Consider the following 23,305-nt stretch of genomic DNA (forward strand, 5'->3'; position numbering starts at 1 on the left):
TGGACCTGGAGGGCATCATCTTGAGTGAAGTAACACAATCACAAAAGAACTCACACAATATGTATTCACTGATAAGTGGATATTAGCCCAAAACTTAGGATACCCAAGATATAAGATACAATTTGCTAAACGCATGAAACTCAAGAAGAATGAAGACCAAAGTGTGGACACGGTGCCCCTTCTTAGAATTGGGAACAAAACACCCAGGGAAGAAGTTACAGAGACAAAGTTCGTAGCTGTGATGAAAGCATGGACCATTTAGAGACTGCCGTATCCAGGGATCCATCCCATAATCAGCTTCTAAACGCTGACACCATTGCATACACTAGCAAGATTTTGCTGAAAGGACCCAAATATAGCTGTCTCTTGTGAGACGATGCCGGGGCCTAGCAAACACAGGAGTGGATGTTCACAGTCAGCTATTGGATGTATCACAGGGCTCCCAATGGAGAAGCTAGAGAAAGTACCCAAGGAGCTAAAGGGATCTGCAACCCTATTGTTGGAACAACATGATGTACTAACCAGAATCCCGGAGCTCTTGTCTCTAGCTGCATATGTATCGAAAGATGGCCTAGTCGGCCATCAATGGAAAGAGAGGCCCATTGGACTTGCAAACTTTATATGCCCCAATATAGGGGAATGCCAGGGCCAAAAGAATGGGAATGGGTGGGTAGGGAAGTGGGGGGCGGTATGGGGGACTTTTGGGATAGCATTGGAAATGTAATTGAGGAAAATATGTAATAAAAATATTAAAATTTAAAAAAAATAATAAAAATAAAGACAGAATACTAAAAGCAGTAAGAGAAAAAGGCCAAGTAACATATAAAGGCAAACCTATCAGAATTACACCAGATTTCTCACCAGAGACTATGAAAGCCAGAAGATCCTGGACGGATGTTATATAGACACTAAAAGAACACAAACTCCAGCCCAGGCTACTATACCCAGCCAAACTCTCAATTAACATAGATGGAGAAACCAAAGTATTCCACGACAAAACCAAATTCACACATTATCTCTCCACAAATCCATCCCTTCAAAGGATAATAACAGAAAAAAACCAATACAAGGATAGGAACAGCGCCCTAGAAACAACAAGAAGGTAATCCCTCAACAAAACTAAAAGAAGACAGCCACAAGAACAGAATGCCAACTTTAACAACAAAAATAACAGGAAACAACAATTACTTTTCCTTAAAATCTCTTAATATCAATGGACTCAACTCCCCGATAAAAAGACATAGACTAAAAAACTGGCTACACAAACAAGACCCAACATTTTGCTCCTTACAGGAAACTCATCTCAGAGAAAAAGATAGACACTAACTCAGAATGAAAGGCTGGAAAACAATTTTCCAAGCAAATGGCATGAAGAAACAAGCTGGAGTAGCCATTCTAATATCTGATAAGATTGACTTCCAACCCAAAGTCATTAAAAAAGACAGGGAGGGACACTTCATACTCATCAAAGGTAAAATCCTCCAAGAGGAACTATCAATCCTGAATATCTATGCTCCAAATACAAAGGCAGCCACATTCATTAAAGAAACTTTAGTAAATCTCAAAGCACACATTGCACCTCATACAATAATAGTGGGAGACTTCAACACACCACTTTCACCAATGGACAGATCATGGAAACAGAAACTAAACAGGGACACAGTGAAACTAACAGAAATTATGAATCAAATGGATCTGGCAGATATCTACAGAACATTCTATCCTAAAACAAAAGGATATACCTTCTTTTCAGTACCTCATGGTACCTTCTCCAAAATTGACCACATAATTGGTCACAAAACAGGCCTCAACAGATACAAAAATATTGAAATTGTCCCATGCATCCTATCAGATCATCATGGACTAAGGCTGATCTTCAATAACAAAATAAATAATAGAAAGCCAACCTTCACGTGGAAACTGAACAACACTCTTCTCAATGATACCTTGGTCAAGGAAGGAATAAAGAAAAAAATTAAGGACTTTTTAGAGTTCAATGAAAATGAAGCCACAACATACCCAAACTTATGGGACGCAATGAAAGCATTTCTAAGAGGAAAACTCATAGCTCTGAGTGCCTCCGAAAGGAAACTAGAGAGAGCACACATTAGCAGCTTGACAACATACCTAAAAGCACTAGAACAAAAGGAAGCAAATTCACCCAAGAGGAGTAGACGGCAGGAAATAATCAAACTCAGGGGCGAAATCAACCAAGTGGAAACAAGAAGAACTATTCAAAGAATCAACCAATCAAGGAGCTGGTTCTTTGAGAAAATCAACAAGATAGATAAACCCTTAGCCATACTCACTAGAGGGTACAGGGAAAGCATCCTAATTAACAAAATCAGAAATGAAAAAGGAGACATAACAACAGATCCTGAAGACATCCAAAACACCATCAGATCCTTCTACCAAAGGCTATACTCAACAAAACTGGAGAACCTGGATGAAATGGAGAAGTTCCTAGACAGATACCAGGTACCAAAGTTGAATCAAGATCAGGTTAATGATCTAAACAGCCCTATATCCCCCAAAGAAATAGAAGCAGTCATTAATAGTCTCCCAACTAAAAAAAGCCCAGGACCAGATGGGTTTAGTGCAGAGTTCTATCAGACCTTCAAAGAAGATCTAATCCCAGTTCTTCACAAACTATTCCACAAAATAGAAACAGAAGGTACTCTACCCAACTCATTCTATGAAGCCACAATTACTCTGATACCTAAACCACAAAAAGACCCAACAAAGATAGAAAACTTCAGACCAATATCCCTTATGAATATTGATGCAAAATCCTCAATAAAGTTCTTGCTAACCGAATCCAAGAACACATCAAAACAATCATCCATCCTGACCAAGTAGGTTTCATCCCAGGGATGCAGGGATGGTTCAATATACGGAAATCCATCAATGTAATCCAGTATATAAACAAACTCAAAGACAAAAACCACATGGTCATCTCGTTAGATGTGGAAAAAGCATTTGACAAGATTCAACACCCATTCATGATAAAAGTCTTGGAAAGATCAGGAATTCAAGGCCCATACCTAAACATGATAAAAGCAATCTACAGCAAACCAGTAGCCAACATCAAAGTAAACGGTGAGAAGCTTGAAGCAATCCCTCTAAAATCAGGGACTAGACAAGGCTGTCCACTTTCTCCATACCTATTCAACATTGTACTTGAAGTCCTAGCCAGAGCAATTCGACAACAAAAGGAGATCAAAGGGATACAAATTGGAAAAGATGAAGTCAAAATATCACTTTTTGCAGATGATATGATAGTATATATAAGTGACCCTAAAAATTCCACCAGAGAACTCCTAAGCCTGATAAACAGCTTCGGTGAAGTAGCTGGATATAAAATTAACTCAAACAAATCAATGGCCTTTCTCTACACAAAGAATAAATAGGCTGAGAAAGAAATTAGGGAAACAACACCCTTCTCAATAGTCACAAATAATATAAAATATCTTGGCGTGACTCTAACTAAGGAAGTGAAAGATCTGTATAATAAAAACTTCAAGTCTCTGAAGAAAGAAATTATAGAAGATCTCAGAAGATGGAAAGATCTCCCATGCTCATGGATTGGCAGGATCAACATTGTAAAAATGGCTATCTTGCCAAAAGCAATCTACAGATTCAATGCAATCCCCATCAAAATTCCAAATCAATTCTTCAACGAATTAGAAAGTGCAATCTGCAAATTCATCTGGAATAACAAAAAACCTAGGATAGAAAAAACTCTTCTCAAGGATAAAAGAACCTCTGGTGGAATCACCATGCAGGACCTAAAGCTTTACTACAGAGCAATTGTGATAAAAACTGCATGGTACTGGTATAGTGACAGACAAATAGACCAATGGAATAGAATTGAAGACCCAGAAATGAACCCACACACCTATGGTCACTTGATCTTCGACAAGGGAGCTAAAAACATCCAGTGGAAGAAAGACAGCATTTTCAACAAATGGTGCTGGCACAACTGCTTGTTAACATGTAGAAGAATGCGAATCGATCCATTCCTATCTCCTTGTACTAAGGTCAAGTCTAAGTGGATCAAGGAACTTCACATAAAACCAGAGACACTGAAACTTATAGAGGAGAAAGTGGGGAAAAGCCTTGAAGATATGGGCACAGGGGAAAAATTCTTGAATAGAACAGTAATGGCTTGTGCTGTAAGATCGAGAATTGACAAGTGGGACCTCATGAAACTGCAAAGCTTCTGCAAGGCTAAAGACACCATCAATAAGACAAAAAAACCACCAACAGATTGGGAAAGGATCTTCACCTATCCTAAATCAGATAAGGGACTAATATCCAATATATATAAAGAACTCAAGAAGGTGGACTCCAGAAAGTCAAATAACCCCATTAAAAAATGGGGCTCAGAACTGAACAAAGAATTCTCACCTGAGGAATACCGAATGGCAGAGAAGCACCTGAAAAAATGTTCAACATCCTTAATCATCAGGGAAATGCAAATCAAAACAACCCTGAGATTCCACCTCACACCAGTCAGAATGGCTAAGATCAAAAATTCAGGTGACAGCAGATGCTGGTGAGGATGTGGAGAAAGAGGAACACTCCTCCATTGTTGGTGGGATTGCAAGCTTGTACAACCACTCTGGAAATCAGTCTGGCGGTTCCTCAGAAAATTGGACATAGTACTACTGGAGGATCCAGCAATACCTCTCCTGGGCATATATCCAGAAGATGTCCCAACCGGTAAAAAGGACACATGCTCCACTATGTTCATAGCAGCCCTATTTATAATAGCCAGAAGCTGGAAAGAACCCAGATGTCCCTCAACAGAGGAATGGATACAAAAATTATGGTACATTTACACAATGGAGTACTACTCAGCTATTAAAAAGAATGAATTTAGGAAATTCCTAGCCAAATGGATGGACCTGGAGGGCATCATCTTGAGTGAAGTAACACAATCACAAAAGAACTCACACAATATGTATTCACTGATAAGTGGATATTAGCCCAAAACTTAGGATACCCAAGATATAAGATACAATTTACTAAACGCATGAAACTCAAGAAGAATGAAGACCAAAGTGTGGACACTGTGCCCCTTCTTAGAATTGGGAACAAAACACCCAGGGAAGGAGTTATAGAGACAAAGTTCGTAGCTGTGATGAAAGGATGGACCATCTAAAGACTGCCATATCCGGGGATCCATTCTATAATCAGCTTCAAACGCTGACACCATTGCATACACTAGCAAGATTTTGCTGAAAGGACCCAAATATAGCTGTCTCTTGTGAGAAGATGCCGGGGCCTAGCAAACACAGGAGTGGATGTTCACAGTCAGCTATTGGATGTATCACAGGGCTCCCAATGGAGAAGCTAGAGAAAGTACCCAAGGAGCTAAAGGGATCTGCAACCCTATTGTTGGAACAACATGATGTACTAACCAGAACCCTGGAGCTCTTGTCTCTAGCTGCATATGTATCGAAAGATGGCCTAGTCGGCCATCACTGGAAAGAGAGGCCCATTGGACTTGCAAACTTTATATGCCCCAATATAGGGGAATGCCAGGGCCAAAAGAATGGGAATGGGTGGGTAGGGAAGTGGGGGGCGCTATGGGGGACTTTTGGGATAGCATTGGAAATGTAATTGAGGAAAATATGTAATAAAAATATTAAAAATTAAAAAAAAAAACAATACTGGGGCTGGCGAGATGGCTAGTGGTTAAGAGTGCCGACTGCTCTTCCAAAGGTCCCGAGTTCAAATCCCAGGAACCACATGGTGGCTCACAACCATCTGTGATGAAATCTGCTGCCCTCTTTTGGAGTGTCTAAGGACAGCTACAATGTACTTACATATAATAAATAAATTATTTAAAAGAAAAAAGAATATTCTTCAGAGTACAGAGTATATTTGGTACTTAATATAGAGTTCAATAAGCAGTATGACAATAACTCAGTTAAACAAAATGTATTTGATACTTACTTATATAATTCGGTTAATGGTGATGTCAAAATTGCTAATGTTGTAAAGAGATTGTTGCAATGAGTATGAATTTTAAAAATTTTATGGTTGTTAAATTTATGAGGATTCAAAATTTCCTGTCCAGAAGTACAAATGGACCATAACATGTTCTCAGTGAATATTAAGATTGCCATGACATCAAGTCTATTGGAAAGAGAGAGAAAAATATATCATGTTAAATAAAATAGTAGTTTTGCTTGCAATATACTTCTAATCTGTGTGTCTTATAAGCTTATGTAAGAATGGAAAGATATGGCTGGATATTAGAGATATCTACATAGATACACCGAAACCAAGAAAGCCCAAAACACCACTGAATGCCTATGGATGGCCATGATGTTAGGGATGGCCCATAATGTCGTTACTTTTAAGAATGGCAAGAGCTGTAATGGTGTTCTAGCAATGATTAGAGTTTTGTTTGTTTTAATTTAATATTTTTATTTTTTAAGGACTTGCTGCATGAAAATAATTCCTGCACCTCCCCCCTGCTCCACTTTCTCCTTTGCTCCCTCTCAAATTTATGACTGATCAAATTGTTTAAAATATGATAATACTTTCATATTAACCTTTCAAATGTATTCTTATATTTTACACAGAAAAATTAGGAGCATTCATTCTAAACTGGCATAATCATCAAGCCAAATTCTCTATAGTACTATTATTTAATTAATTAAATATAATTATTTATTTCATGATCTAATTGTAAATTCAAATTTGATTTTAGAAATATCTCATAATGATGAGCCACATAACAGCCAAAAGCGATTTGTGGTTCATTAGAATGGGAAGGTATTCTTTCCTCTAAAAAGGAATTTTATATCTATTCTTCAAAGATCCATTGTTTTTTGAGTTCCATTTTATTTTTTAAACAGTTTAAGTCACTCAAACAGCCTGTGCAAATCCATGTTTATGAAACACAGTGGTGGGGCGCCTGAATGTCCTTCAAATCACAGTGTGCTTTACAGGAGCATGATTTTAGGAACTCAGTCCTTCCTAAAATAAAGACAAAAGGAAGTCTCTGGTGTTTGTGGGATCCTCCTAAAATATATCGGAAAATATTATTTCATACCTAAAGCCAGGTTTTAGTTGCATGAGACCAAATGTATATAAAACCAAGGCCGTCTTCCATGTAGCTCCCTGTCATTATTGTCACTGTCATTATTATTGCATTATATTCACTACCACAACACTAGAATTAAACTCTAATTCAGTCTTTTATTTAAAACCTAGTGTGTTTTGCTTCTCATTTTCTACAAATTCCCATTTTATTCAGTTGGCTTTCAGTAAAATAGAGAGGGGCAAAAGTGAAAATGAAGGGAAAGCCAGGAATATGTTTGTTGTTCTTTTTTTTTTTTTTTTTCGAGACAGGGTTTCTCTCTGTATCCCTCCATGTCCTGGAGTGGGCTTTGTAGACCAAGTTTACTTCAAACTCAGAGATCTGCCTGACTCTGCCTCCCAAGTGCTAGGATTAAACACTTGCACCACCATGGTGGGCAAATATAGGTTTAAAACAAAGTAGTTTTCTTAACAAAAATAGCTACTCCATTGGAAAAGTATAGCAACTAAGTAAAACAAAACAAAACAAAATGAAAATGCTAAAATGCCTTGGTTGCCTAGGAGCAGGAGTCAACTTCATATCTTCACTGTAGCTTAGTTACTGATTTCTCTGCTACAGGGCCTTAATTTGCTCTTATCTTATTGTGTACATTTGACCTAGTCACACATGGGAACATTTCCTACAAGCAAAGGGCTCGCATGCAACTGTAAGGCAAAGGAGCAGAGACTCACTCGGATCCAAGCTCTACTTTTCTACTTAAAACGTCCCAGATTTAAGAACGGATGCCCTCTCAGATATTAAAAATGCACTAAACACACAAGTTTTGTCTCGAGCATCAAAACCACATTCTGCTTACAAGTTGATGTCAAAAACAGTCTCCTTGAAGAGCAGCATGTTTCATTACCTTATCTGTGCAGTTCTCTTAGGACTGGGGTGGGCCCGAGCATATCTGGAGGCAAGTAGACCCACGGATTTCTCCAGCATCTCGGCTAGCATCTCCTGGGCCAGCTTAGGGGGCAGTATGGTCCAGAGATCATGATGCAGAGCCAAGCTGAAGTAATGCCACATCTGGATGGCGAAGGAGCATCTTTCCCCCTGGCAAAATCATCACACATTTAACAACAGTGTAACATCTTCCAAAATGTCAGTGTTCTCCTATAAACCTAATTAGTTCAGGCTGAAAGGAAATCATGGGAGAGTCTGCCATACTAGATGACCAAGAAAGATTTTAAACAAGATGTTAAACATCTTATTGACAAATGAACATATGTTTTATTTCAATTACGAATCACTTATTCTAGTGTAAATCCAGACCACAAGCATTTAACCTATTTTTGATCTACCTGATTCTGGTCAGCCTTCTAAAATTTACATTGTAGTCATTTAACAAGTTATGCAGATTATCTGAAATAAAAATCTGTTTAGATTATTTATGGAGGGGCATTTCTCTCAGACGATTAGCATTATTGAGTTAATTTTACAGTTCTTTCAGACTCCATATTCTCATGGAACGAGAGAAGAAAACAAATGTCTATTAAATCTTAGGCACATTCCCAAAGCCAAGTGTGGTGCTTAACTACTGAAGGGTACATCAGGCTGTTTGATTAATGGTGCTTTAATAATAGTTTATACTAGCAATTGATGAACAGTAATCTAATTTTTCATCATTTTGTAAAGTGTAGGCTCATATTATTTTCATTTAACATTTTTACATACTTCCAAGGTGTCAGACTCTCATTTTTTTCCCGATTCCTCCAGAGATCTTGTCCATGTGCTAACTTTTGCCTGGTCTCAGAAGGAAACCAAAAGTGGCCAGGCAAAGGGGGCAGACAATAAGGAGAAGATAGGGATTCCCAGCAAGCACAAATTAGTAATAAGCTCTTGGGGATATGTGACAATTGTTTGACCTCATCTCTTCAAACCAGATCAAAAGATTATCTGAAATATGGAGAACAGAATGGGTTCTTCAAATTTAATTTGATTATATTAATATATCAAAACATAAGGCATTAAAATGTCCTATTTCATACCTAAATATTTCTCTTTTACAATCTGCTGTATCCACTAGCATAGTTTTCAAATACATGTTATCCTGCCTGGTGAGATGGGAATTCTATTTCATCCCAGCTCTAGAGTGGCAGGGGAAGCAGGACTGATGTGAGCTTGAAGCCAGGCTAAGCTACTTAACAAGTTCCAGGCCACTCTGTGTTACAAAATAAACTCCTGTCTCATAACAAGCAAAAAGAGCCTGCTCTTCACCTAACCCCAAGTTACTAGCTTCTCATGCAGATATTTCGTCACATGGCATTATTTTGGCAGTTCACTGATTACTACAATATTGTACTCATTAATATAATAATGATTGGTTTTCAAACCATAATACAAAAATGAATGGAACTATTATTGTGTAGGAAACTTGGACTTGAAAGTATCAGAGTTAAGTTCAAACAGAAAGGGACTTTGAGTAGGTAGCTTCTGACTTCCTTTTTTTAGATGGGCTAAAAACTACTTAAAGAACAAGAAAGCAAAGCAAACAATTCTCCGCTTGCTTTGTGGTATGTAGTAGGAACTCTTGTCAAACTAAGAGGAGTCTTGAAGCTTGATTTACTCAGAGCTTCAGATGTAAATGAAAGGGACCCTTGAGCCCAGTTAATGCTGGAACTGGTGGTGAGGGATGTGCCTGAGTACCAGTATGATCAACAAGACTTGCCATGATTTTAAAATACAGAAAACCAGTTCCTTTCATAATTATCCTTTAGTAGAGAGATTTTTTTTTTCTGCTCAAAATGTACTATATGCTTTTGAGATTTTTGGAAAAACAAAAACACCCTTTGTTTTAACAATTCTTCCTAAATGAATACAATTTCAGTATGGGTGTATGAGTGGCAGGGGTTTCGTTAAGCTAAATATGACTCTTTTTTTTTTTTTACCTGTTTCCTTGATGTTGTCATTTCAAAAGTATTCTGTAGTAGACATCTGTTATTGTAAACCCATTATAATGTAAACAGATGTGAGCGTTTGCTTAGATTATATATCAGGAAACAAGCATCTGGGTTTTATTATGGAAGCCACTCAGCATTATCTCGGAACAGATAATTCTTTACTCTTTGATTATTGGAAAACACAAGTTACTAAATTTGAGCATAAGTCAACTATCCAGAAAGCTTAATTTTAAACATGCAGTCTCAATACCCACTGTACCATCTGAGCAAAACTTCAATGGAAAGGGCCTGGCTCTTTGGACCCTGCAGCCTGATGTGTTTAGATTATAGAAATGTGTGTGTCTAGTTTACTTGCTATCATATAACATGCACAAACATGACTCCCTGGGTTGTAGATTCTTTCTGTTTTCTCTACTTCACTGTGTATGTGGGCATTAGTTCCTCTGAGATCCCTGTCCAACGCTTCATTTCCAATCAGCAGTGCAACATCTCACTTTTTCTAATGTAGTCCTTTCCCACAAATCAGCTGACATGTGGCAGAGGAGGTAAAAAGGAGTCAAAAAGCAAGATGCAACCATGTCAGGTACACCACTTGTCAAAGCAGTTTAAAACTGGGGTTATTTCATGAACTATCTTATTTTTGGTAAATAGAAAACAGTATCACTTTATTTTCCCTCTACACACAGAGAACAACCATTAACTCTCAATTGAATTGTAACTACTGACCATGTAAGTATAAGGAAGCTCAAGTGGCATGTACTCACAGGGAAACAGGTTCTTTTTTTCTGTTGTTGAAGATAAAGCCTTGTCATAAGATCTAAGAGCTGTGTGTTTGCTACATGATAATTTTTTTTTTTTTTTTTGTAAATACTGGGTAACTCCAATAACAGGTTCTTAGCACATACACCACTTATTATTCACAGGGCACAACTGTTCTAGTCCTTGATTTGCATAAGAGGAAACAAATACCCTGAGTCTGTATCAAAATGATATCTATTCTTCACTGAAAACATACAAAATTGTTCATTAGTACCTGGACATATTGAAACAGTTTGAAACAGGATGGCTCCACTTTCTGTCTCAAGGCAAGTAGATTGTTCAGTGCTGCCAGGAGAAGGGAGACCAATACTTTGTTTCTTATCTCAGGCTGCCAGCTGTACTGTTGCCCCTTCATCTCTTACTCTGCTCACTGCTACCACTAATGCTTGAAGTATGCTGAGCTTGGAAAATGATGTATGGATGCTCTTGTAAAGGAAAAAGTACCTGAGGAGGGCTTTAAGGAGAGAAGAGACAGCCTGAGGAGAACAGGAATGTCTTTAAGAGTTTCTCATTAGAGGCTGCTCTGTTTTAACAGCACCTATGATGTTTCAGTCACAAACACTCCCTGCGCTGGGGAACGGAAAGAGTGATTGCTGAGAAAAGCCCATTCTCTTTTTCTAAATACTCCACAGTGGCTCAGATGATCAAGGAAAATGAAGATCATAAGATGTCATCCAGAAGAAAGGGTGGGATGGAAAAGCTAAGAAAGACAAGGTGGTCATTGAAACTCTTAAACCTCAAAAAATGTTAAAGATACATACATATTTGACCCTTGCATGGAATTAATTTTAAATATTTTATCACTTGGTAGATGTTTGGATATCAAAACAAGCTGAATGAAAATAGTGAAATACAAAATGGTAAGATGCATCTTAAATGTACTCTTAAGAATTTGAAGTAAAAAATAAGCTTAAATGTAAGGCTACTTAATAATAAACATTTAATAAACAGGACGGAAATACACACCAAGGAAAGGTGCAAGGACATGTATAACTGGTAGCTTTGGGAAAACACAAAGGATCCAGCCAGCTCTTGTTATCTCTGAGTTGTCATTGAATCTCATTTTACCCTGGTTCAGACAGTGCTGCAATCCTGCAACTCAAATTAAGTTATTTTTACTTTTAAGCAGAAGGGGAGTTCTGATGTCTAATTTATTTCAGGTTTCTAAAGAGAATGTTTTTCCTAAGTACAAATTCAATATTTAAAAAATATTATCCTAACAGACTTCATGTTTTAGCAATACGGAGCTCATGCTTCTAATTAGCTAGAAAGCAGGTAGGCAGTAAAATATGTTTGTGTAAAAAGGACGAACAGTAAACTTCACACCTCATAAAAAGCTTTGTAGTCATCCCAGTGGTGGCTCTCAGCATCCTGTAAAATGCTCATAGCACAAACTCTGGCGCAGTAGTCCGTAACCTGAAACTGGACAGTGTTGATGAATTCCTGATAGCGCTGGACAGGCACCAGGAATATGGGTCTGTTCAGAGGGAATGATCAAAGAGACAGAGATTTAAGGTCTGTGCAGTAGGAGGTAACAACCCCCAGAACTAAGAATGGTTTTCATTATTAGATATCAATCATTCATTTCCCCCCAAAGCTGAAGGCTGTATCCACATTCACTTTCCAAAAAAAAAAAAAAAAAAAAAAAGTGGGTGGGGGGAGCCTTTCTTTGTTTTGCAAGTCCTTTGAAATGTACATCTGCTGTTCTACAAATATGCACTTCAACTGGAGACAAACTGTATTGTCAATAGATCATTCAAAACTTAAAGTATTCTTTGTAAGCCTATTATTAGAGATTAGTGCATTATTTAGGCATTAGGTTATCATTACTGGAGAACAACATACACTTGTCAGAATGAACTATTCTAAAGCTATCACATCTCATACACACTCTCTTTATTTTTTAAAAATTGTAATTTTGTAGATGTCAATTATCTTATAAACTGTTTTAGAATAGTCTACTGAAATGAAACAGTTTCTGCCATATTTTGTTTATAAATTCAAGTATGAATCACAACATCTGATGACTTATGAGAATTAAAGAAATAACATAACTGTATCCTACAGTGAGCCAAATTTATTTCACTTTTATCTTCAGCTATTTATATCATTCTTCTGTCTTTCATAACTTAAGAGACTATGAAGGCTGAATAAAGAATATAGAATAGATTCTTAGATTCCACTGGACTAGCAAGTCCACATGTTTATTTCAAGAAGCTATGGTAGGATTTACAAAATTCATGTGTAACCAAAACGACTACTTGATAGCACCCATGGCAATTTTTATCTCTATACAGAAAACATATTGTATTTTTAGACTACTAGTGCATGAGAATTAAGATTGGCAGATGCTTCCTCTTCAAATATTATGGATAGTTTATTACTAAATAGATGTCCTGCAATATGTTTACACTAGGCACAATGATGGATTGAAATGCATTTATTCACTCTGGCAGTTACCACCAGCCTGTTGGATTGGAAGCAGAAGCAAGAAGTGACTATTTCACAAATGGTTATATGCAGGACAGAAATAAGTTTGATCTTCCTTTCCTATGTGGTCAGTTTAACGTACAATAGGAAAAGGACAGGGTAAAATTTCAGTCTTGGCCTGAAACCATGCAGAACACTGTGTGCTCTTTTGTGCATGTCTCTAGTAGAGATCGCCTTTGTTAGTATCCACACATTTGTTTGATATGACCCATATTTGACCTTTTAAACATTTACTAATAGAGAAAGATGAAAAGAATCCACCATTATTATATGCTCCTCAGTGATTATTGTCAACATGTCAACTCTGTGAAGTCTGAAGAGTGTGTGTTTCTTAGAGCATGAGCATCAGCTTCATTTAAGGACACTCACTTCTTCGTTGTCTCTTTCATCAGATTATCATAGTGAGTGAACCGCTGAGAGACATATGCTGCTGAGGACAGGATGATGTGCAGGTTCCTCAGTGGTGCTCGGGAAGGAACCTCCTTTCCTCTCTCCTGCAGTCTTTCCAGGACAGCTGTTGCCACTTTACCGCATGCCTCTAGCATGTTCTCTCTAATTTCCTGAGGAGAATCATCTCGGCCTGCCAGGGCCAGTGGAAGCATTGTATCAAGCTTTTCCATGATGTCAGAACAAAACTAGGGAGAAATAAACGTGGCACAGAGTTATTTGTATTCTGACAGCACCGTGTAATTTATATACAATGGAGCCAAATTCTTAAATAATGAATTTGGCATCAAACATAAATATAACGACACAACTTTCTAACAATAATTTTTTTTTCAGTTGTAGAAAGTTAAATGTTTCTTGTCAAATAAGGAAATAGCAAAATGATGTCTCTTTATGTATAACCTTCAAGCCTTATGCTCACCAGACATAGATTATGAAATACTCATAGCCAGCTTTACATGACAATACTTTTATGCATAATCAACAGAACTAAAAATAATATGTACCTTGGATATTAATTTTACATTACTTTTGAATTTCATCTAATTTTCTTCTAAAAAATTTCCACATATAAACATATTTTACTAAATAATACATAGACTATCAGTTTGGCCTAAAATAGTTTAGAAACAACAGGAAAGATCTCATGTAATCGGGTTGGTTTTTTTATTGGATATTTTCTTTATATTTCAAATGTTATACCCTTTCCTGGTTTCCACTCTGAAAATCCCCTTCCCCTAGCCCCTTTCTCCCTCCCCCTGCTCACCAAACCACCCACTCCCGCTTCCAGGCCCTGGCATTCCCCTGGGCCATAGAGCCTTCACAGGACCAAGGGCCTCTCCTCTCATTGATGCCTGACCAGGCCATCCTCTGCTACATATGTAGCTAGGGCCACGAGTCCCACGATGTGTACTCTTTGGTTGGTTATTTAGTCCCTGGGCATTGTAGGGGGTACTGGTTACTTCATAATGTTGTCCCAGACACTATTGTGGATGCCAATAAGTGTTTGCTGACAGGAGCCTAATATAGCTCTCTTGGGAGTCTCTGCCAGTGCCTGACAAATACAGAAGTGGATGCTCACAGCCATCCATTGGACTGAGCACAAGGTCCTCAATGAAGGATCTAGATATAAAACCCAAGGAGCTGAAGGGGTTTGCAGCCCCATAGGAGGAACAACAATATGTAATCTATTCTTATGGCTAAGGAGCCAGCATATTTCAGAAGTGTTTGGTCTGTTTTTGCTATTTAATATGTATCTGGTCTCTTTGATGGGAGAGGGGCTGATGGCAATATTGTGCCTCTAGTCAGGAGGACTCCCCAGAAGGGTTATAGAGCCTCAGGGTGACAAAAACCCACCACTGACTGCTGAGTTTACAGTGGTTTACTGCAGAATATATGTACTGAATTATTTTACATGTTCTCAGCAGGTTCTGTTGCCTTTCAAAACAGACTAAGATAGTCACTCAGGTGGAAAGATATTTTATTAGATATTCTCTTTATTTACATTTCAAATGGTATCCCCTTTCCTGGTTTCCCCTCTAAAAGCCCCCTATCCCCTACCCACTCCCCCTGCTCACTAACTGACCAATTTCTACTTCCTGGTTCTGGCATTCCTGTACCCTGGGGCATCAAGCCTTCACAGGACCAAGGGCCCCTCCTCCCATTGATGACCAACAAGGCTAACCTCTGCTACATATGCAGCTGGAGCTATGGGTCCCTCCATGTGTACTCTTTGTTTGGTGGTTTAGTCCCTGGGAACTCTGGGGGGTACTGGTTAGTTCATATTGTTGTTCTTCCTATGGGGCTGCAAATCCTTCAGGTCCTTAGGTACTTTCTCTGGCACCTTCATTGTGGACCCTGTGCTTAGTCCAATGATTGGCTGAGAGCATCCACCTTTGTATTTGTCAGGCACTGTTAGAGCCTCTCAGGAGACAGCTATACCAGGCTCCTGTCAGCAAGCACTTTTTGGCATCCAGAATAGTGTCTGGGTTTGGTGACTGTATATGAGATGGATCCTTAAGTGGGGTAGTCTATACTTTCCACATAGGTTGCTTTTACAATTCCTTCCAAAAAGGAAGAGAATAACTATGATGTAATGCCTTAGTAAGTGGCAATGGTTTGAAGAGATCTCATCTGATACTTGCCTTGGCGACTCTCTTTGGTTGCTCCTCCCCTGGAAATATGTGACCTTCTGGCCAAAGTTGTGGGACATTTACAAGGTTTATAGTGTAGCTCACAGATGAGGACCTTTCAGTTTGTTCCTGTTGGAGAACTTTGGTGGAAAACCCTTCAATGGCTGCAGATATGCAGTGTGCTATGGCAAGAGGTACTTCTTTAAATGCATTTCTCCAGCCAAACTCTAGTAAAGTAGTCTGGAATATAAACATATATGAAATTATTCATCTAACACAGGAGCAGGTTTTTTAGTAGTTATAGATATAAAATTAGTACTTTCATTCAACATATTGAAAACAGGTATCCTCTGATATTCTCCTAAAAACATTCTTACAATCTGAAGAATATAAGCTTGTGAATGAAGCCATATTCAAAAACATGTGCATTCTTCACACAGAGCAATATACGGACATTTCACTTTAATTCCTCTGTGGATTTAATCAAAAACTCATTTCAAAATTTAATCTTTTAAGTACAGTTCAATAAAACTATCTTTAACAAGAGCGGAAAGCTCCAGCTCCAGCCTATCACATAAAACAATCTTTAAATTCAATACATTTAATAAACTCTAGATTAGATTTTTGTTGCCATTTTTTTCAGTTTACTGTTAACAAGAATTGCAATGTAAGTTAGCACTTAATATTCAATCTTTGATTTCTTTTTTAATCTCTGGATTCTAGATAAACTATAAAGGAAAACAGCAATAAAATACATTTCTCAGAGAAAAAACACATTGCACCTTTCTAGGTTTTAACTTGCTTAGAATTTTATTGATTCCCTCCATCCACAAAGGGCTAGGCACTAATAGTTTTGTCCTAACCAATGAGGACATGAAGTGGTTTGCATTGCCTAGTATGTGGAAAGACCATCACTAGCTCCATAATCACTCTTCTTTAGGCGTTTCACAGTATATCTTTATTTTATAGTCCATTTTCATATGCAGATCCTTTACGTGGTATTTCTTTTCTTCATTTTACTTTATTTTATATTTTACAGTTTCTATCAAATATAATTTGATCATATTTTTTCTACCCTACCTGGAGACCTGTGTCCTAATTGGCTTTCATTACTGTGATAATGTACTATGAGCAAATGCAGCTTAGAGATGGAAAGGTTTATTTGGCTTACACATACCAATCATAGTTAATCATTGCAGAAAGTCTGAGCAAGAACCTGGAGACAAGAACATAAGCAGAAACCATGAAGGGGTGTTTCTTATTGTCTTGCTCTCCAAAGCTTGATCAGCTCAGCTCTGTTCAATCTAGGAAAAGAGTTGGAACTGCCCACAATGGGATGGGTTCTCCAGCATCCATCATGAACCAAGAAAATACCTCTCAGTCTCATCTACAGGTTCATCTGATGAAAGCAGTCCTTCAGTTCACAGAATACCTTAGCTTGTGTCAAGATGACAAAAACAAATTGTTACACTTGGTTCAATTTTGTTTTAAATCATGTGGAAATATATCTGTGAATGCAAATGTCTTCCAAACCCTCTAATGCACTCTAAAGTTCTATAGCTATGCATAGTGAGCAGATTAAATCTATGCTTAAAAATCAAGCTCTGTTTTAGCACACCTTGTTTGTAGTAATTTGTCATCTACTCCAGCTACAGGAGATTATGGGCTCAGGACTGAATAAATGGCTCAGCAGTTGGCAGTGCTTGAATGCTCTTGCAGAGGACTAGAGTTCTGTTCCCAACACATGTCAGGTGACTCCAAAGCTCATTTAACTCCAGTCCCATCAATCTAGTGCCTTGCTTTCTGGCCTTCTCTGGCACCTGCACACATTTATACATAAAACTCCCATACTCACATACATACATAATGAAACGAATAAAAATAATTTTAAGTTAGATCCTGTGCCCTATCTCCCTTATAGAATTTTTGTTTTTCTTTATATTAGAGATTTTAGTTGAACTAGATGGTTTCTATGGTCCCTTTCAGTCTAAGAGTGCTGAGGTCACGCCTTGGGAGATGGTAAATGGCCTTGCTGTGCAAACCTGAGGACCTCAACTTGATTCCCGAAGCCCATGGTCCAAGGAAAGAACAGATTCCTGAACATTGTCCTCTGACCTCCACCATAAATCTGGCATGTATACACCTTCATTTGCACTGACATGCATGAACATGCACACATACAATGAGTGATAATCAACCTATGAACTACAGAGATCAAAATCATTAGCCTAATTTGTTATATGTACATCCAATCCAACAATTTTTTTTTTTTGCTTGAAAGTAACTCTTTTAGTGCTTCAAAGTAACATTATGTGGTTGATTTTCCTCTCTTCACCTTTCCAGTTCTCAGTAATTTTCACATTAGTGACCTTTGAGTTAGAGTTGGTGGATCCTGATGCCTGATTGGATTGGACGAGCCTTGCTGATTCAGGCAAGCATTTTCTCTAGACTCCATTTTGTCAGCCTGGTGGTGTTGTGGGAGTATTTTGTCTTGAAGGTTATCACCTAGAAGACACACGCATTTCTGTCCATCATGTTGGACTCATATTCTATGGAGAGGTATGCTTTGGAGTACTACAGACAAGAAGTATTTTCATATTTCAGACAGTACTAGTTTAGACAGTGTTGAAACCTTCCATTCAGTCCATTGCCCTTTATGCCGAATATGCTTCATGGCCCAGTATATTTGTTTTTAAACACTGGGTAAAGTTTTCTTGGTAAACATAGGAGGTAAATGGAATACTTTTGACATATCTCAGGAATTTCATTTGTTGATATAGATTTTTTTTATTAATCCAAAGTTTTAAGATTTAGCCACCAGTCTTAATTTGTCAATATCCACATATCTAAGTAATTAGATTTTTGCATGCGTGGTGCTAGCTCTTGAACCCAAGGCTTCATGTATGCTAGACAGGCATAATTTTGTTTTCAAAAAGACAATGGGAAGATAATTTGTTATCAGTCCTGTAAGTTTAAAAATTACACCCTTGAAGCTCATTACTTAGAAAAACAGGCTGATTCAAGTAACTCTTCTACAAAGAATTAGAAATAATAAAATAATAATTAAAAACTGTGTGCGAATAAAACCTAGCAGTCCCTTTTGAAAAACACTTGATTCTTTTAGATATGGAGTAGTCTTACTACCAGCATGTTGTTCTTTTTGAGCCATAGCAAATCTCATTGGATTAATTTGCCTCAGTTTAAAGTCTATGATTGCTATATATTTTTTTAATTAAATTACTTAAAATTTATGTTTTAAAATGCTGAAATTTTTGAAACAGAAAAACGTTGGTAAGCCAAGTCTCTTCAGAATTGTACAGGTGCTTCTACAAAGTTAGAAAATATAATTAAACCAAAGGAAGCACTTCACATCCTGTGTACAACAATAACAACAGCATTCATTCACCTGGTAGCTCAAAAGGAGTTTCACAAGCTTTTATGGAACAAGGTCTTACTGGGAAAATCACAATGCAGATTCATGTTGCCTTCAAACTTGCAGAGATCTGTCCTTTTCTGACTCTTATATGTTGTGATTAAAGGCATGTGCTGTCATGCCTGGCCCAGTTTCAGAGGTTTTAAAAACTGGCCTTCCACTTCAGTTTGTTACTCTCTCTGTGGTAATAGGTGAAGGGGATTCATAGTCAGCTATTGGATGGATCACAGGGCCCCCAATGGAGGAGCTAGAGAAAGTACCCAAGGAGCTAAAGGGATCTGCAGTCCTATAGGTGGAACAACAATATGAACTAACCAGTACCCCCTCCACACACACAGCGGAGGTTGTGTCTCTAGCTGCATATGAATCAGAAGATGGCCTAGTTGGCTAACAGTGGAAAGAGAGGCCCATTGGTCGTGCAAACTTTATATGCCTCGGTACAGGGGAACACCAGGGCCAAGAAGTGGAAGTGGGTGGGTGGGGGAGCTTGTGGGGGACTTTGGGGATAGCATTCGAAATGGAAATGAAATAAATACCCAATAAAAAATAAAATAAATAAATAAAAATAAATAAAAGTTGAACTTATTTAAAAAAAAAAAAAGACAGAGTCTAGCTACACCCTGAGGACACCTTCTCAGCCAATGGATCTGGCAAGAGCATGTGCACGGTGGGAAAAAAATTAAAAGATACACATATGCGCCAAATCTCTATAATGAGCACACAGAGAAAAGGGGAAAGGAAGATTCTGATGGCACTGGGACTCTGGACTCCAGTCTTGTCTTCAAACTTCCATGATGCTGCACACATAGCTTTTCTTCTCCGTTCTTCTTTAGCAGTACACCTGCTTTCCTGCATTTTCACAACCCAATGTAAACATACCAAGGACAAGCTCGGAGTCTGACAAGCTGCCACTGGTGATCCACACTGCTCTAATAAATACTCCAATACCTTAAACATCCCAAGAAGGTCAAAACTGCAATGGACTTGTACACACACACTTTCTAAAGGGTTACCTCTCTTTCTCAGAAATAAATTCTACTACAGAGGGATGGGTTATATATATCCCAACAAACAAGCCTAGGGTCAGAACTGATGGGCAAAGTCCCTTGGGGCTGGGGTGGGGACCGCCTAGAATCCCCTTCACCTATTACCACAGAGAGAGTAACAAAATTTTTAAATATTTTTTACAACTATAGAAAATAATAAGTGTGGTTTATATATAGCTCATGAGTCTACAACTCCGTAGTCAAAAAAAGATCTTATTTTAATATCGTTAAAATGTAACTAAACTTTCCTGTCTAAATATTATTTGATCCTTTATCAACATACAGGAGAAAGCAATCTCTCAATTAAATTTGAGTACAATTAGCCAATAACTTAATCTCTTTGCTTATATGTGAAGGTAGGAGGACACCTTTTAGGAATCTGTTCTTTCCTTCTACCTGGGATGCAGGTGTCAAACTTAGGTCATTATAGATGGAAAAATTACAGCCTGCGACATAAAAGTAACTCGTTGGGACATATTTATGATAAAATGTTAAAGGAAACTACCTCTATAAAAATAAAAAGAAACAAAGACCTTAGTTTTTTTTTCTTGCTTCTTTCTCTATTGAAGCACAAATATTCATTAAAATCTCTCGTACATTTAAAGAACATGTTTGGTAAAATTTGCAACTGATTCCTGTGGCTAGAGTCATTTTCTCCACCTTTTCCTCTGCTTGTGCAGAGGGCTTTGTTTTCCTGAGATAACTGATATCTGACTGTAATCTGCTCCTCCACATAAATTCCCCCTCTACATATGAGAAACAAAGACATAAATCACTGTTCTTACAAAGAAAACTGAAAACCTCTACACAGTGAAACCATCTTCTAAAAGTCTATTTGCTCTCATGAGAGATTGCTTATTTCTTCTCTTCCCATCTGATATTTGGTATCACACATATTCCACTTAAAGTAAAAGAACATTTGTTAGTTAATCTAAGAAAAGAAATAGGAACTGAGTGTCTTTCTCTTCCATGCACAACAGTTAGGAATTGCTAAATCTTATCTTCTATTACCTAATGCTAGATTCATGCTGAGTTTATTGATGCTCTGTTGTTGAAGCTTTCTGAGACAGGGAACTGTTATAAACTACACAGGCGACGCTGGTCTTTTAAAACATTTATAAGGTTTCTTACTAACCTTTAAGTGAGAAAGCAGAAACCACTCAAAAATTTTCAAAAGGAAGTTATTTCTTGATAACTGCTATGGTAATATGTTATATCAGTGGTTCTCAACCTGTGGGTTGGTACCCTTTTGGGGTTCCATATCAGATATTTACAGTAAAATTCTTAACAGTATCACAATTACAGTAATGAAGTAGCCACAAAATAATTTTATGGTTGTAGTCACTGTAACATGAGGAGGTTTATGAGAGGGTTGCAGCAGTACGAAGGACTACTGCTCTATGGGCATATGTTTGCACACATGCTCCCAAAAGGTGCTTTGGGGAAGCTGTGGAAATGTTAGAAAGTGGGGACAGTAGGACCAAGTAGGTCACTGAGGAACATGCTTTCCGGTTGTACTGATTTTGGATGCTTCCTGTCCCAGTCTCTGTTTCCAGTTTGTCACAATGATATGAGCAGCCACCTCAGCCTCCGGCTGACATGGACTGAGCTGCTTCTGATGACATGCTCCTCTTACGGCCATGACAGGATGAAATCTGAAACCATAAAACAAGCACATTCTTCCTTCCTTGATTAAGTTCTTCTGACAGGTATTTTTTTTTTTACAGTGATGCAAAGATAACTAACAGCAACTTAGGTGAAGGAATACTGGCGTGGCTAAGGAGAAACTGTGAAGCACAACTTAGCAGGGAATCAGAATCACTCCTAGGACTGCAAAAGCAAAGAAAAGGTATTGTGCTTTAAGAAATCAAGCCTGTCATCAGAAGCCAAAGTAAGACACAGCTGCGAAGTGGGACTGTAGTTGCACGCAGAATGTGGTGTACCATAGTGCAACACCAAGAGTCACAACACTGCCAGGGGCTCACACAGGTGAGGGGCAGGAAATTACGATTTTCTCCTGAAACTTCTGCATTCCAATATTTTATCAATACTTTTAATCATACAGACATTACTACAATCCAGAAAGCAAGACAGCCTGGTAGACATGATTATCTCTTTTCAATAATTAACTGTGGTTTACATGATCAACATACAGGTCCTGAGCCAAAGCAGGAACAAAAATTTCTTGAGTCCTGTTTTTATAGCGTTCTATGAACTAGACCGTGCAAGAGAACAATGGCCCAGCTTTGCTTTTGCAGAGAGTGCTTTTAGTTTGTTAGTTTGTAGCAGTTGCACACATTAATGGACTATGTCATGAGATCCTCACAGCCTTACCCACGGTGTTTGAACCATGTCCACTGTCCCTCATCCTCTCTTTTCCCCCTCACTTCACTCACTAGGCTTGTCTAGTCTAGAATCTACACTTTGAGAGAAAATATCTATTTGTCTTTCTGAGTCTTGCTTACTCATTTGATATGATAATCTCATTCCATACAATCAGAGTAAACAAACAAAGATCAGGTCAGACGTCATATCCTTTCTGTCCACCGTCTTCATTTTCTTATATTTCACCAACTATATATCTACAATGCATATGCATACTTTTGTTTTATGAGTGAATAAATATATTGTATATCTACCACATTGTTTTGATCCACCCATCCAACTGATAGATGCCTAAGATGACTTGGCTATTGTTAATGGAGACAGAATGAAAGTGAGTAAGTAGCTCGTTCTTCTCTCTGTCTCTGTCTGTCTCTGTCTCTGTCTCTCTCTGTGTGTGTGTGTGTGTGTGTGTGTGTGTGTGTATGTGTGTGTGTGATGACTTAGACTCCTCCCTGTGTATACCACAGAGTGGCACAAGACGTTCATGTGGACACATTTATCTTTTGACTTTTGGAGGCAACTCCACACTGATCTTTATTGTGGCTGACAAA

General features: G+C 38.0%; 1 protein-coding gene across 6 annotated transcripts in view; it reads right to left on the reverse strand.

Annotated features, from left to right (window-relative positions):
• Positions 1–23,305, reverse strand: part of Kiaa0825 (KIAA0825 ortholog) — a 432,254-nt gene that overhangs the window by 291,213 nt on the left and 117,736 nt on the right. For all 6 annotated transcript variants that reach the window (XM_085830935.1, XM_085830933.1, XM_085830932.1 and 3 more), the window contains 5 exons: positions 15,903–16,130; positions 13,681–13,946; positions 12,148–12,298; positions 7,965–8,155; positions 5,965–6,147 (listed from right to left, as the gene is read on the reverse strand). In XM_085830935.1, coding sequence (XP_085687061.1) covers positions 5,965–6,147; positions 7,965–8,155; positions 12,148–12,298; positions 13,681–13,946; positions 15,903–16,130 — 1,019 coding nt within the window. The remainder of the gene's footprint in view (positions 1–5,964; positions 6,148–7,964; positions 8,156–12,147; positions 12,299–13,680; positions 13,947–15,902; positions 16,131–23,305) is intronic.

Source organism: Mus caroli, unplaced genomic scaffold, assembly GCF_978045245.1.
Source record: "Mus caroli unplaced genomic scaffold, Mus_caroli_1 scaffold_15, whole genome shotgun sequence".
NCBI classification, from domain to species: Eukaryota; Metazoa; Chordata; class Mammalia; order Rodentia; family Muridae; genus Mus; species Mus caroli.